Genomic DNA, 16,951 nt, shown 5'->3' on the forward strand with positions numbered 1-16,951 from the left:
CTCTGTAGGAATCAACATGGATTCCTGAAACAGCGATCGTGTGAGACCCAACTCGCTTTATTTGTTCAACAGATCCATAAAATATTAGATACAGGCTCCCAGGTATATGCTATTTTCCTTCACTTCCGGAAGGCGTTCGATACAGTTCCGCACTGTCGCCTGATAAACAAAGTAAGAGCCTACGGAATATCAGACCAGCTGTGTGGCTGGATTGAAGAGTTTTTAGCAAACAGAACACAGCATGTTGTTATCAATGGAGAGACGTCTACAGACGTTATAGTAACCTCTGGCGTGCCACAGGAGAGTGTTATGGGACCATTGCTTTTCACAATATATATAAATGACCTAGTAGATAGTGTCGGAAATTCCATGCGGCTTTTCGGGGATGATGCTGTAGTATACAGAGAAGTTGCAGAATTAGAAAATTGTAGCGAAATGCAGGAAGATCTGCAGTGGATAGGCACTTGGTGCAGGGAGTGGCAACTGACCCTTTACATAGACAAATGTAATGTGTTGCGAATACATAGAAAGAAGGATCCTTTATTGTATGATTATATGATAGCGGAACAAACACCAGTTACTTCTGTAAAATATCTGGGAGTATGCGTGCGGAACGATTTGAAGTGGAATAATCATATAAAATTAGTTGTTGGTAAGGCGGGTACCAGGTTGAGATTCACTGGAAGAGTCCTTAGAAAATGTAGTCCATCAACAACGGAGGTGGCTTACAAAACACTCGTTCAACCTATACTTGAGTATTGCTCATCAGTGTGGGATCCGTTCCAGATCGGGTTGACGGAGGAGCTAGAGAAGATCCAAAGAAGAGCGGCGCCTTTCGTCACAGCGTTATTTGGTAAGCGTGATAGCGTTACGGAGATGTTTAGCAAACTCAAGTGGCAGACTCTGCAAGAGAGGCGCTCTGCATCGCGGTGTACCTTGCCGTCCAGGTTTGGAGGGGGTGCGTTACTTGATGAGGTATCGAATATATTGCTTCCCCCTACTTATACATCCCGTGGAGATCACGAATGTAAAATTAGAGAGATTCGAGAGCGCACGTAGGCTTTCAAACAGTTGTTCTTCCCGCGAACCATACGCGAATGGAACAGAAAAGAGAGGTAATGACAGTGACACGTAAAGTGCCCTCCGCCACACACCGTTGGGTGACTTGCGGAGTATAAATGAGATGTAGATCTAGAGTTACGTATTACAGGATTTATGTTACTATCTTATTCCTATAGAGCAGAAATGGAGGAGAAAGGAAGATTTCTCGCGTTCATCAGGAACCTTTACAAAATTAAGAACACGGATATCCATAAATTTTGCATACAGCAGCATGTGCACCGGAAGCATAACGTGATACTAAATCCTTCACAATAGTAAATGTATGCCGAGCACTTTCAGGTAATTTTAATCTGTTCATAAATCATCTTGAAGCTCTATTGGGCTATTCGACAGCAAGAAATGAATAAATAATTGTTGCTACTGATTTTAATGTAGATCTTCTAGAAAACCCTTTCACTAAGAATTTATTACAGTCAGTAACAGTCTCATTCAGTTTAATTCCTACTTTAAATTCCCACCTGAAGTTGCTAATTGTTCAAAACAGCTATATGGCTAATGAACAAAATTATTATGACTGCAGTAGTCAATCCTTCTCCGACAATAACAATCAGTTCCTTGCGTTAACTGTTAATAAAGAACAGAAAATAAAATCTGCTACATCCGAGTTCAAGAGAATAGTTAGTAACCCAAAAACTGATTATTTTAGGAAACTTCTGACAGACACAAAAATGGTTCAAATGGCTCTGAGCACTATGCGACTTAACTTCTGTGGTCATCAGTCACCTAGAACTTAGAACTAATTAAACCTAACTAACCTAAGGACATCACACACATCCATGCCCGAGGCAGGATTCGAAACTGCGACCGTAGCGGCTGCTCGGTTCCAGACTGTAGCGCCTAGAACCGCGTAGCCACTCCGGCCGGCTGACAGACACAGACAGACGTGATGTACATAGAGCTTATGGCACGGACGAAAGATACTCTTTCACTAATCATATCCTTACTTTACTTGATAACAGTTACCCCAAAACTATCTCAGATTAAACCAAAGTTTACAAAGAGATGAGGATTGTGCAAGGAATAAAAGGAAGCCTACCTTGTAAGGCAAATACAATTATCTATCTGCCTGTCAACAGCAGCTTTGATAGTGCTGCTATAGCTCATTGCAAGACATATCAAAACAAATGTATTGCGAGAAAAAGACCAAGACTTCACATAGCAAAATAAAGAAAATATAGAATATAGTGAAGGAGACACTGGCAGAGCCAGAGCTGGAAAAGAGAACATAGCGTTAAGGGGAAATGACACGTTGCTAACAGGTGTGTGTGCACTGTTGCAAAACTTTTTGAATGTTACTGAAAAGATGAGGCTGTCAGGTTCAGCTGATGCTGTCATGGAATGTCTAAGAGCAGTCATCACACATAATTTCAGAAATATGAATATGAGCCACACTACAAGCAGAATCACTGTCTTCCATAAAGTCTTTAAAATAATAAAAAAATGGTTTGTTGTGATGAGATATCAACAAAGTAATTGAAGAGTGTGCCTCTGAGTTTAGCAACGTATTATGTTATCTTTGTACCCAATCAGTTATCAGTGGAACATTTCTTGAGTAGTTGAAAAGTGCCGAAGTTAAACCTTTGCTTAAGAAAAGAGAATAAAGACATTAATATTTCCGTTTGAATTCACTTTCGGATGCATTCTAAAAAATTGTAGAAAAGGTAATAAACAAGCGCCTTTTTAACCGTCTGACAACCAATAATACACTACCGGAAACAAATTTGGTACACCTGAAAAGACGACTTCGATTTTGACCCGATGAAGGCGTATGCCTCCTCGTGGATATAAGATGATAGTGGTTTCAATGTCGTCCGCTAACAGACAGCGTCTGTGTCGTCCCTTTAATAGGGAATGGTTACAGCAAGAAGATTCAGTCTGGTGCAAACTTGTGATGCAAGGAGGCAATAATGCCACGGAGACGCACTTGTTGGTTCTACAGCTAACTGAATGAGTTTAAAAGGAGTGAAATTGTGGCCTCGCGAATGACGGGATTGTTCTGTCGGAGAACTGACGCCACAATTTCACGTGCTGCGTTAGTTGTGGAGCGATGCTGATATCTGTAATCACGTGAACATTCTCACACCCGTAGATGAGGTTCTGGACGTTTACGCAGAACAGATGCCCGCCAGGATAGTCGTACTGTAAGGACAGCAGTGGCAGATCGTACAGCTACCACAGGACAGACAAAAGGGCTTGTAAGCCCACGTGTCAACACGAAGTGGTGCAAACCGCGTATAAGCAGAGGGACAACATGCACGCACGACTCTAGCCTGTGTTCCACTCACACGACATCATTGAGGTACACGGCTCGACTGGAGTCCTCAAAGGATAACTTGGAACAACGCACCGTGGTCTGCAGCGATCAAAGCACATTCTGACAGCACGTAAGAAATGGTCGTTTGCGTATACGACGTAAACTCGGTGAGCACTGTCTAGTAGGGTGTATTAATCCACGACACATCGGCCACATCTCTGGCCTTACGGTCTGGAGTGCGAAAAGCTACATCTCTCGTTCAGACTTGGTGTTTCTCGAGGGGACGCCAACCAGTGCTCGGTACTTGCAGATTGTTTTTAGACCCGTTATTTTTCCGTACTTCAACATCTAGGTGACGTGTTATCTCAGCTGAACAATGCCCACACTGCGCGCGGAACTCAACGTGCTATACAATACGTGCAGCAACTCCCTGGCCAGTACGATCTCAAGATTTGTCTCCAGTCGGGCACGTATTGGATATAATAGTACGAGAAGATTCTATTGCGATCGTCGACCAACAAGTCTTACCGAATTATTTGATGGGGACGTGCAGGCACTGCATAACATATCCCAAGATAACATTCGCGATGAGTACGATCGACTGGATACCAGAGTCAGAGCCAGGATTGCCACACATGGAGGCAACATCACACAGTAGTATGTGTGTTTCAGCTTGGGTCGATACCTTTACAACTGCTTGCGCTATTGACCTGTAAAAGTAATCATTTCATGTACTCAATATGCACTGTTGCAGCCCGGAACCGCATCGCTGCTGGGTTTTATGTTTGAATCCTGCATCGGACACGGATGTGTGTAATGTCCTTAGATTAGTTAGGTTTAAGTAGTTCTAAGTCTAGGGGACTAATGACATCAGATGTTATGTCCCATAGTGCTTAGAGCCATTTTAACCATTTAAATTTTTCGAATGAGTTAGAATTAGCAAATGTTTAACATCGCTACTTTGTATGCTTCGACCTAATTCAAGTTGCATACCATCTCTCTGTTTCTATAGCTTTTCTTACGTGAGATTCCCTCTGTTTGTATACCTTTTGTTACACGAGATTTAACATTATTCTTAATCGAAACAGTCACTGATTGTCTTCTTTCTGGCACCTGTCTGGTACATTGTTAGTTGTAAATCTATTCCACTGGGCATGGCGCTGTCTCAATCACGGTTTCTGGTTCCTGAGGCATCTCGTGATCCGTGATGTTAATGTGTTGTGCGATACTTCTGTATTTTTACAGCCGAAGTTTTGGTCATTTTTCTTCTCCTACCTGGTTTGTGCCCGTCGTTCGTCCCTTTTCCTTCTTTGCATCTGTGTCGTTATTTTCGCAGTCCAGTCTGAGTATTTAGATTTGTTCTCGCTGACTTTATAGACGGTCAGTCCGGCTTTTTTCTCTCACATCGGGCTCTCGTTGTTCAGCACTCTGATGCGCTGTTCTCCGTTGTCTTTTCTTCTTTAGACAAATATCATGTTTTGTGTTGTCTTTCTTTTCTACAGTAATATCAGATTGTAATGGCGGAGTCGATTCTTCATTCTGCATTGACTCGAGATTGCCCATTCCTCTCAATCCCTTTTGTGGCAGGACTTCATTCGATTGGGCTACTGGAAGAAGACGTCTCCATAATTTCGGTGTTGCCGCTCGACGTTAAGACAGCGATGTCACTGGTGATCACGCAGGTTTTAGCAGCCGCTGTCGGTGTTTAGTGTCTGACCACGACCAAGACAGACGCCACAGGCAATGCCTTCATCGAATATGCGCTAACGCGCTCACCGACCGGCGACTGGGCCAGTTGTCTTTGTATATACTGAGCGCGAAAGTCCGCTGTCGACCCGCACGCACACCGGGCATCTCCACAAGCAGCGACCTAAAGATACCTAGACTGACTGTCTGCAAAGTCAGCGAGACCAAATTTAAGTACGTAGACTGGACTGCCGAAATGACAACAAGACCCCGCCCATCATTCATTACTATCTCCCGATATCCGTACATGAGAACGTAAGACGGAGTATCGACGTGCAAATAAATATGTAACCGGTATCGGTAGGCTGACAACGCAAACGGAAATGCAAAGAAACGTATTGTTCTAATACAGAGACCAGCGAGGGCAAAAGTACCTTTCCCGTCATAGCGTTTAAATTTACAGACACCAGTAGAGGACTCTGCAATATTATCGCTAAGTTCAAAATATTTCATGGTAATGTACAGAGTACTGTTGAAGATCAAAATGTTAGTCGTATTATGTCTACGACAGTAATGTCGACAGTTTCTTATACCCATTTCTCAATTTCTGCATAATTAGGTCAGGAACAGATCAAGTCGAACGCAAATTTTATTGTGTGTTTTCTACTGGACAGCGTTGTTCTTTCTTAAGAAACTTCGAAGCGAATATATAGGGTTATCACCGGAGCGTTCATTTGAAGAAATGTGCTTCATATGGACATTTCTAATGGTTAACGAGATAGAACACATTCAGTGTACATGGCTATTTTCTGAATTATTCAGTACACTGTTATATTTACTCATGAACACATGTACACTCCTGGAAATTGAAATAAGAACACCGTGAATTCATTGTCCCAGGAAGGGGAAACTTTATTGACACATTCCTGGGGTCAGATACATCACATGATCACACTGACAGAACCACAGGCACATAGACACAGGCAACAAAGCATGCACAATGTCGGCACTAGTACAGTGTATATCCACCTTTCGCAGCAATGCAGGCTGCTATTCTCCCATGGAGACGATCGTAGAGATGCTGGATGTAGTCCTGTGGAACGGCTTGCCATGCCATTTCCACCTGGCGCCTCAGTTGGACCAGCGTTCGTGCTGGACGTGCAGACCGCGTGAGACGACGCTTCATCCACTCCCAAACATGCTCAATGGGGGACAGATCCGGAGATCTTGCTGGCCAGGGTAGTTGACTTACACCTTCTAGAGCACATTGGGTGGCACGGGATACATGCGGACGTGCATTGTCCTGTTGGAACAGCAAGTTCCCTTGCCGGTCTAGGAATGGTAGAACGATGGGTTCGATGACGGTTTGGATGTACCGTGCACTATTCAGTGTCCCCTCGACGATCACCAGAGGTGTACGGTCAGTGTAGGAGATCGCTCCCCACACCATGATGCCGGGTGTTGGCCCTGTGTGCCTCGGTCGTATGCAGTCCTGATTGTGGCGCTCACCTGCACGGCGCCAAATACGCATACGACCATAATTGGCACCAAGGCAGAAGCAACTCTCATCGCTGTAGACGACACGTCTCCATTCGTCCCTCCATTCAGGCCTGTCGCGACACCACTGGAGGCGGGCTGCACGATGTTGGGGCGTGAGCGGAAGACGGCCTAACTGTGTGCGGGACCGTAGCCCAGCTTCGTGGAGACGGTGGCGAATGGTCCTCGCCGATACCCCAGGAGCAACAGTGTCCCTAATATGCTGGGAAGTGGCGGTGCGGTCCCCTACGGCACTGCGTAGGATCCTACGGTCTTGGCGTGCATCCGTGCGTCGCTGCGGTCCGGTCCCAGGTCAACGGGCACGTGCACCTTCCGCCGACCACTGGCGACAACATCGATGTACTGTGGAGACCTCACGCCCCACGTGTTGAGCAATTCGGCGGTACGTCCACCCGGCATCCCGCATGCCCACTATACGCCCTCGCTCAAAGTCCGTCAACTGCACATACGGTTCACGTCCACGCTGTCGCGGCATGCTACCTGTGTTAAAGACTGCGATGGAGCTCCGTATGCCACGGCAAACTGGCTGACACTGACGGCGGCGGTGCACAAATACTGCGCAGCTAGCGCCATTCGACGGCCAACACCGCGGTTCCTGGTGTGTCCGCTGTGCCGTGCGTGTGATCATTGCTTGTACAGCCCTCTCGCAGTGTCCGGAGCAAGTATGGTGGGTCTGACACACCGGTGTCAATGTGTTCTTTTTTCCATTTTCATGAGTGTATAACAGTTAATGAATATACCAACATGCCATAGACAAAGTACGAGTTGTAATTGAAATGTGTGTGAAATCTTATGGAACTTAACTGCTAAGGTCATCAGCTTACACAATACTTAACCTAAATTATGCTAAGGACAAACACACACACCCATGCCCGAGGGAGGACTCGAACCTCCGCCGGGACCAACCGCGCAGTCCATGACTGCAGCGCCGCAGACCGCTCGGCTAATCCCCTACGGCGAGTTCTAACTGAAATATATAAATTTTTATCACGTTGACCTCTAAACGTTATCGTACACGTCACATTACAGCTGTTGCACAGGTCACAATAGTTTTCCTATATCCCATGGCCTACCTCAGTGCATGTGTGCATGCTTCGGAGGACGTGTTGTGTTTCTTGTTTGAGAGGTGCTGCACGTTCGCTAGTGAGGGCAGGAGTATCTATGATGCGACCAAGCAGTTCATATTGCTTATTATCTTTTCTTGTACACTTCTGACTACATCCAGCTCCATAAACCAAAATGTAATTGCCTAAGATCTCACGATCTTGGATGGCATTTAATTGTACTAGCACGCGCAGTCCTGCGATTAGTTTTAGTGTGTTTGAAATGTTCCCTGATATATTTAGGAAAATTAGAGGGCCAGCGTTATGCCAGGAGTAAATTCAGTCAACGTGGCAAAAAGAACGTACTCAAACGAACTTGGAAATTTGTTTGCACTGTAGTGGGTGATTATTAGTTCTGCAAAAGTGAGCTAAATTACTTGCACGAATCGTACAAGAGTTTAAAACAAGTCAGCCAAATAGGCAGTGTAAAATACTCTGCCGGAAAAAAATTAGTACACTCGTTTTGTGGCAATACTGCATACATAGTACATGAAATGATTACGACTAGAAGCGGTTCTGAAGTACCAGGTGTCGACCGAAGCTGCAGCTCCCATATTGGTACATGTTGAGTTCTCTACGGGCGGATATACAGATGTTAATTCTGGCATCCAGTCTATCGTACATACGGGGAATACTGTCATGGGATACATTATGCCACGGCTGCTCAGCCTGCTCACGTAGATCTGTAAGAGTTGCAGAATGACAGGTCGCACGAATCTCTTCTCGTCCCATCACCTCCCACACGTACTCGACTGGAGACATGTCTGGAGATCGTGATGGCCAGGGAAGTTGCTCCACGTCTGTAGAAAACGTTGAGTTTCACGGGCAGTGTGTAGGCGAGCATTATACTTGAAAAAAAAAAAAAAAGCACATTACCTTCCAGTTGCAAGAACGGCAAAAGGTGGGGTCTGACAACATTCTGCACGTACAGAGGGCTGTTTAGCGTCCCCTCCAGAAACATCAGAGATGATCGACAGTTGTAGCTTTCTGCCGTGCCTCCGCCCTCCCCCCTCCACCCTCCCCCACGAGACAATAAGAATCGAGATGATGTCAGTCCGTCTTGGACGAAAGCACTCCACGAGACAGCACTCACCAGGTCTACATCGTACGCCTAAACGACCATCACTTGTTTGCAGTCGGAATCTGCTTTCATCGTTGAAGACCACTGCGCGCCATTCTATCTTCCAAGTTATCCTCTGACGACACTAATCGAGCCATGCATGCCGAAGTAGAGAGTGGAAGGCAGGCTAGAGATGAGCGCGCCCATAGTCCCACTTCTAATAACCGGTTCGCAGCCGTTCGTGTTGGCACTTTTGGGCTCATAAGCCCTCTTATGTGTGCTTTGCTAGCTGCACGATGTGCCACTGCTGCCCTTTCAGTCTCCGCTGCGTGGATGTCTCTTCTGCGTGGACGTTCAGTACCTCATTTTTCGGCTGTGAGAGTGCTCACGTGACTACTGATATCACTATCCTTGCACATGTGACATAGGTAGTCCAACTTATGTGTCAATTCTCCGAAAGGACCATCCCACAAGTCCACAATCCGAACCATTTCAAGCTCGCTTAGTTGGCTGTAGGAAGTACGAGTGCGTCTCCGTGGCATGGTTACCAGCACATTTACACCACAGTATGAGCATTCCCTACTAATGTGTAGACACAGGTGACGCTATGGTAGCTATGCCACTATACTATCTGTTGGTGGAAGACGTTGAAACCATTATCAGTACATCTACTATCCTTTAGATGTAATATACCGTCATCAGATCAAAATCGATGTCTTCTTTCCAGGTGAACTAATTTTCTTTTTCCGTGCTGTGTAGATTGAAGGTTTCCTTGTTTTAGTTTGGAGACACATCTGTGTGTAATTGTCAATTTGACGTGTTCGTACCAGGGCGGAAGTGACCTCGAGACTCTTTCTGTGCACGCGGCAGGTTGCGCAGCGAGCGCGGCGGCGGCGCGTGGTGCCCCAAGTCACAGGTGTCGCGCGGGGTGCGCGAGTGGCTGTCGGTGGCGCTGGCCGGGGTGCACGTGGTGACGGCGGTGCACACGCAGGGCCGCTACGACCACGCGCGCGGCCAGGAGTACGCCGAGGAGTACTCCGTCGAGTACTGGCGGCCCGGCCTGCGCGACTGGAGGACCTACCGCCGCTGGGACGGCAAGCAGGTGAGGCGCTCGCTCGCTAGATATTTTAAGGAGTACTCCGTCGAGTACTGGCGGCCCGGCCTGCGCGACTGGAGGACCTACCGCCGCTGGGACGGCAAGCAGGTGAGGCGCGCGCTCGCTAGATATGCCAAGGAGTACTCCGTCGAGTACTGGAGGTCCGGCCTGCGCGACTGGAGGACCTACCGCCGCTGGGACGGCAAGCAGGTGAGGCGCGCGCTCGCTAGATATGCCAAGGAGTACTCCGACGAGTACTGGCGGCCCGGCCTGCGCGACTGGAGGACCTACCGCCGCTGGGACGGCAAGCAGGTGAGGCGCGCGCTCGCTAGATATGCCAAGGAGTACTCCGTCGAGTACTGACGGCCCGGCCTGCGCGACTGGAGGACCTACCGCCACTGGGACGGCAAGCAGGTGAGGCGCGCGCTCGCTAGATATGCCAAGGAGTACTCCGTCGAGTACTGGCGGCCCGGCCTGCGCGACTGGAGGACCTACCGCCGCTGGGACGGCAAGCAGGTGAGGCGCGCGCTCGCTAGATATGCCAGGGAGTACTCCGTCGAGTACTGGCGGCCCGGCCTGCGCGACTGGAGGACCTACCGCCACTGGGACGGCAAGCAGGTGAGGCGCGCGCTCGCTAGATATGCCAAGGAGTACTCCGTCGAGTACTGGAGGTCCGGCCTGCGCGACTGGAGGACCTACCGCCGCTGGGACGGCAAGCAGGTGAGGCGCGCGCTCGCTAGATATGCCAAGGAGTACTCCGTCGAGTACTGGCGGCCCGGCCTGCGCGACTGGAGGACCTACCGCCGCTGGGACGGCAAGCAGGTGAGGCGCGCGCTCGCTAGATATGCCAAGGAGTACTCCGTCGAGTACTGACGGCCCGGCCTGCGCGACTGGAGGACCTACCGCCGCTGGGACGGCAAGCAGGTGAGGCGCGCGCTCGCTAGATATGCCAAGGAGTACTCCGTCGAGTACTGGAGGTCCGGCCTGCGCGACTGGAGGACCTACCGCCGCTGGGATGGCAAGCAGGTGAGGCGCGCGCTCGCTAGATGTGCCAAGGAGTACTCCGTCGAGTACTGGCGGCCCGGCCTGCGCGACTGGAGGACCTACCGCCGCTGGGATGGCAAGCAGGTGAGGCGCGCGCTCGCTAGATATGCCAAGGAGTACTCCGTCGAGTACTGGCGGCCCGGCCTGCGCGACTGGAGGACCTACCGCCGCTGGGACGGCAAGCAGGTGAGGCGCGCGCTCGCTAGATATGCCAAGGAGTACTCCGTCGAGTACTGGCGGCCCGGCCTGCGCGACTGGAGGACCTACCGCCGCTGGGACGGCAAGCAGGTGAGGCGCGCGCTCGCTAGATATGCCAGGGAGTACTCCGTCGAGTACTGGCGGCCCGGCCTGCGCGACTGGAGGACCTACCGCCACTGGGACGGCAAGCAGGTGAGGCGCGCGCTCGCTAGATATGCCAAGGAGTACTCCGTCGAGTACTGGCGGCCCGGCCTGCGCGACTGGAGGACCTACCGCCTCTGGGACGGCAAGCAGGTGAGGCGCGCGCTCGCTAGATATGCCAAGGAGTACTCCGTCGAGTACTGGCGGCCCGGCCTGCGCGACTGGAGGACCTACCGCCGCTGGGACGGCAAGCAGGTGAGGCGCGCGCTCGCTAGATATGCCAGGGAGTACTCCGTCGAGTACTGGCGGCCCGGCCTGCGCGACTGGAGGACCTACCGCCACTGGGACGGCAAGCAGGTGAGGCGCGCGCTCGCTAGATATGCCAAGGAGTACTCCGTCGAGTACTGGCGGCCCGGCCTGCGCGACTGGAGGACCTACCGCCTCTGGGACGGCAAGCAGGTGAGGCGCGCGCTCGACAACTCTGACCAAAGCACAGGAGGACTTTTAAGGCCAAAGCTGAGTTATAAGCCGCGGCTAACTTATTTCAGCAAAAACGTACGAACCGAGAGGTGTTGGTCGGTATATAAAACCATTCAACAGCGTTTCGTCCTCACTTGTGGGAGACATCGTCAGAGATGAACCAACAAGTCGATCTGCTGATCATCCCTGAAGATTTCTCTGCAGATCAGGACGGAAAACCATTGAATAACCATCATGTCTACTTTGCGGAAGTTTTAAATGATGTAAACAGCGGCCCTTAAACCTACAATGTATTTCATATATTTTTACCATCACAGTTACTTACCCACAGAACGAGTCAGTGAATAGTGTAAAGAATAGTTCAAATGGTTAAATGGGTCTGAGCACTATGGGACTTAACATCTGAGGTCACCTAACTAACCTAAGGACATCACACCCATCCATGCCCCAGGCAGGATTCGAACCTGCGCCCGTAGCAGTCGCCCGGTTCCGGACTGAAGCGCCTAGACCCGCTCGGACACCGCGGCCGGCAGAAGAATAGTGATTAGAAAATTTATAAACAGAAGGAAGCACAGAAATAAGAAATATTGTCGGTTCTTTTGAAGAAGATGACAAAATACGTTACAGCCAAGAGCTACAAAGTGATCTAGAACCATAGAGAATACAAGAAACGCAGAGTTAAAATAGCATTACTTTCAAATAAAAAATTTCTGATTTTATAGGTTTCCAGGGCAGAATGAGACCCTGGACGAAACCACTATGGACAGAAAAGCGATGAAGATCGCAAAACATGAGAATTAAGAAATTTTATATATGGATAAAGAGGTGAATATACGCAGTCATCAATAGACAATAAGAAAATACGAAGAACACTGCTTTGAGGCAGTGCCATATCAACAACGGGACTTTAGCCGGAAGGTATCCTTTCAGTTTAACAGAGATTGAAAAAATCGCTTCGGTTGTAAAGTTCTTTTACTATCAAAAGACTGGTTTCGGGCTCTCATAAGCCCATCTTCAAGTGTCGAACTAGGAGCTGTAGCCCCCGAACGCCGCGGTCGACGTGTACTAGGCGCGGTGTGCTACCTATGAGCGCAGAACAGGAACTAATGAATTTTTGTGTTCTACTGGAAGCCTACTATATGCACTGTGTGATCATAAGTATCCAGACACCTGGTTAAAATAACTTACGAGTTCGTGTCACCCTCCATCGGTAAGGCTGGAATTCAATATGATGTTAGCCCATCCTTAGCCTTGATGATAGCTTCCACTTTCTCAGGCATAAATTCAGTCAGGTTTCTTGTGGAATGGCAGCCCATTCTACACGGCGTGCCGTACTGGGGAGAGATATCGATGTCGGTCGGTGGGGCCTGGCACGAAGTCGTCTTTCCAAAACATCCCAGAGGTGTTCTACAGGATTCAGGTCAAGTCTCTAAGCTGGCCAGACCACTCCGCCACAGGCCGTGCATTATGAACAGGTGCTCGATCATGTTGAAAGATGCAACCGCCATCCCCGAATTGCTCTTCAACACTGGGAAGCAAGAAGGTGCTCAAAACATCAGTGTAGGCCTATGCTGTGATAGTGCTACGCAAAACAACAAGAGGTGCAAGCTCCCTCCATGTAAAGCACGACTGTACCATAACACCACCGCCTCAGAATTTTACTGTTGGCACTACTCACGCTGGCAGATGACGTTCACAGGGTGACCGCCATACCCACAACCTGCCATCGGATCACCACATTGTGTACCGTAATTGGCCACTCCACACAACGTTTTACCACCGTTCAATCGTGCAATGTTTACGCTCCTTACACCAAGCGAGGCGGCGTTTGGCATTTACTGGCGTGATGTGTGGCTTATGAGCAGCCGCCTGACCATGAAATCCAAGTTTTCTCACCTCCTACATAAATGTCATAGTACTTGCAGTGGATCCTGATGCAGTTTGGAATTCACGTGTGATGGTTTGGAGAGATTTCTGCCTATTACACATTACGACCCTCTCCAACGGTCGGCGGTCTCTGTCACTCAACAGACGATGTCGGCCTGTGCGCTTGAGTACTGTACATATCCCTTCACGTTTCCACTTCACTATCACATAGGAAAGAGTGGACTTAGGGATGCTTAAGAGTGTAGAAATCTCGCGTACAGACGTATGACACAAGTAACATCCAATTAACCGACCACGTTCGAAGTCGTGAGCTCCGCGTGGCGCCCCATTCTGTTCTTTCACTATGTCTAGTGACTACTGAGGGCGCTGATATGGAGTACCTGGCAGTAGGTGGCAACACGGTGCACCTAATATGAAAATCGTATGTTTTTGGGGATGTCTGGATATTTTTGATCACACCGTGTTTGTAACCTGCTGAATAATGCATAACTTTCCGTACAGTCCTGAACGAAGAATTATCTGAGTGCAAATCGTTGTTTTGTCTTTTCTTCACAGAATGAATCATGCAGTTTCTCCAGAATAAACCAACACAGCTACTAGCTGGAGTGGCTGGTCCTCGATAAACCGCAGTTCACTTGCCGGATGGAGGTGTCCGGTACAGAAATGGCGGTGTACCTCCCGAACTCTGAAGCGAAATGGAATGGTGAAAGATATTGAGCACATTGTATGTCACAGACCCACTCCGAATACACTATATTTATTACTTTTAGCGCACTTCGCGAAAACAAAAAGGAATTTTACATTTTCTCTGGAACACTTGTAAAATTTCTGATCAATCACTGAAGTTACTTCGAATCATTGTAAGATCTGTAAATGAGAAATGAGACAAACGCTTATAGGATTGTTACTTTCATCGAAATAATGACTTATAAATATCTCAGTTATTATCATATTACTTAATATTGGCATCTGGGTTAACTGAACGACGTTAGCAGGAGTGAAATAACACTATTTCAACAAATCAGCTGTTTCATGGCGCAGGGAGGAAGGGAGATGATGTATTCCAGACGTAAATGAGAATCTGCCTACGTGAGACAGCCATAACGATTGTATTCTATAGGCCTGTTAGATGATCGAGTTTCTTCAGGATGGTGTTATGTGCACTGTACGGACACTTACTGTAGAACTTCGAATATCCGGAAACCACGAACGCTTCATACTGCAATGGACAAATTGATCGCATTTCTAACGACTTAAATAACAAAATGATTTTCAAACTAGGTGCACCATGTAATACTAAAGCTATACACAAATATATTTTTTCCGAACTGTGTTAGCTCTGTCGGCTGTGCACACAAGCTGACACGTCTGTGATGCCACTTATCGGCTGATCATATAAGTAGATGAAAGATGTAAATTTAATTTCTATAAATATCATATTCATATATTGTTTAATGTTTATACTTATGGAATCTTTCGTCATGGAAATTGTAATTTAATGGAAGCGTTTATGCTGAAACCCTTCGTCAAAACATTTTCCGAGAGCCAATGACCATTGCAGGACTTTTGAAGTCACTGTTTGTTGCGTGATAGTTACGTGGAGAAAGTAGGAGAGCGGCTAGGAGGAATGTGAGGGCTGTGTGATTGAGTGCCCAGCAGTTCACGACGAGCAACAACAGTAGGACTGTATATGTGGGGAATATGCCCCTACCATTAAACGGCAAGTGCATTGCGATTAAGTGATCGTGATATTACTCACTGACGCTGTGATTTCTCCCACATTACTATTTCATTGCCAATTCCAATCTTTTCGTCTGTCCTGAGTTAAAATTATAATCATGGCCATTGTTATTTCAGTATTTGATCACAGGGAATATTACTTAAAGTCCAATTAAATAATTATTGTCTTACATTATATAAAAAGTTATACTGTGTTGTACCTGGCAACTATCGCTGTAAAATTGAAATGTATTTTTAGCCACTACATTGTACGTACGTAGTTATCAATGTTCAAATCATTTATGATCGATGTAGTATTGTTGCGAGCGTGTGACTGCATTGTGATTGTGGTGACATGAATGTAAAAGTGAATATGTTTCTTTTCGTGTCTCTGCTACGTTTCATTTCCTCTGCTATTGCTATGTCGTGAGGAAAAGCACTTGTGGTGATTTATATTACATTTTGTGAAAAGTGTTTTAAAAAGTTTCCGGCTCTCTTTGATACGTTTCTTACGTGCCATATTTTGGAGGGAATAATTGTACACAATTTTCGTTGGTTATGTGGTTACGTAATGGCAAATTTGTGGCCACATTCAGTCAAAATATAAGCTTGTTTGAATTCCGCATTTAATATGTTGATGAAAAAATTGAAACAAACGTGTGTCGCTTCACTGCAGTAACACAAGTAGTGGCAATATCTCAGCATATTTTAATTCTCAGGCAGTTTAGCGTTATCGTATCACGGTCTCTCTCCAGTTACACCAACTATACTTGTTTGAGAACTGTCCGCTATAAACCCGTCCTATTGTGGTGCTCGCAGAGATGACAGATACATTTCTGTAAGGGCAATCTGACGTACAGTTCTACTGGCATAACGCAAAAATTCATAATTTGAAGGGCGGTAGAGCCACTGAATAAAATATGCAATTCTTACTTCAGTGGGCAAACGGAAACATCAACCGAAACATAAGAGGGCTTTCAGGTGCCAGATTTTTTCCGTTCCTATACGAACGTGCACATCCCACGTCTCAAATAAGACAAAGTAGATGCAAGAATGTTGTATACCCTACATGTTCACTTGATACGTCACTCATCCAGCTCCTCTGGTACTGTATGTTGTTCGTCTGCCATTCGTTCATCACTGTTCTCCGACGGCCTTTGTTGATGTTTTTTTGATTAGCAAAGAGTTTACGTGAAGGGAGATTCCCTACAAACAAATGCATGCCCTCTTTCACGCCATCCATGATTGTTAGAGGCACTGTTGTTAGGAAGCGAAGGTGTGACCTTACACAAACTTCCCACAGTCCGAGATGATGTACAGTTCTCTCAATTCTATTATGATTGTACTGACATCTACATAATTTGTGATATGAAGTACGAGGCACATTCGGTAATTAGAGAGACAGATGGGTGTTGAAGAAAACAACGTATTTTTGCAAAATGAGAATTTGACTAGCTCACAACATAATCCCCACCATAATAATACACATGTACCAACAATGGAATAATTTGTTTATAACTGATGCAATGAAGACTGTTTTGTTGTTAGAGCCATTGTCCTTCAGATTCTTTCATTCCACGATTTGTCTTTCGGACCCAGGTTCA

General features: G+C 47.2%; 1 protein-coding gene across 1 annotated transcript in view; it reads left to right on the forward strand.

Annotated features, from left to right (window-relative positions):
- LOC126275296 (discoidin domain-containing receptor tyrosine kinase B-like) overlaps positions 1 to 16,951 on the forward strand; it is a 438,705-nt gene that overhangs the window by 176,989 nt on the left and 244,765 nt on the right. Inside the window, exon 4 of the mRNA XM_049977184.1 lies at positions 9,653 to 9,884. Within this exon, the coding sequence (XP_049833141.1) occupies positions 9,653 to 9,884 (232 nt within the window). The remainder of the gene's footprint in view (positions 1 to 9,652; positions 9,885 to 16,951) is intronic.

Source organism: Schistocerca gregaria, chromosome 1 (genome assembly GCF_023897955.1).
Source record: "Schistocerca gregaria isolate iqSchGreg1 chromosome 1, iqSchGreg1.2, whole genome shotgun sequence".
In the NCBI taxonomy this organism is placed as follows: Eukaryota; Metazoa; Arthropoda; class Insecta; order Orthoptera; family Acrididae; genus Schistocerca; species Schistocerca gregaria.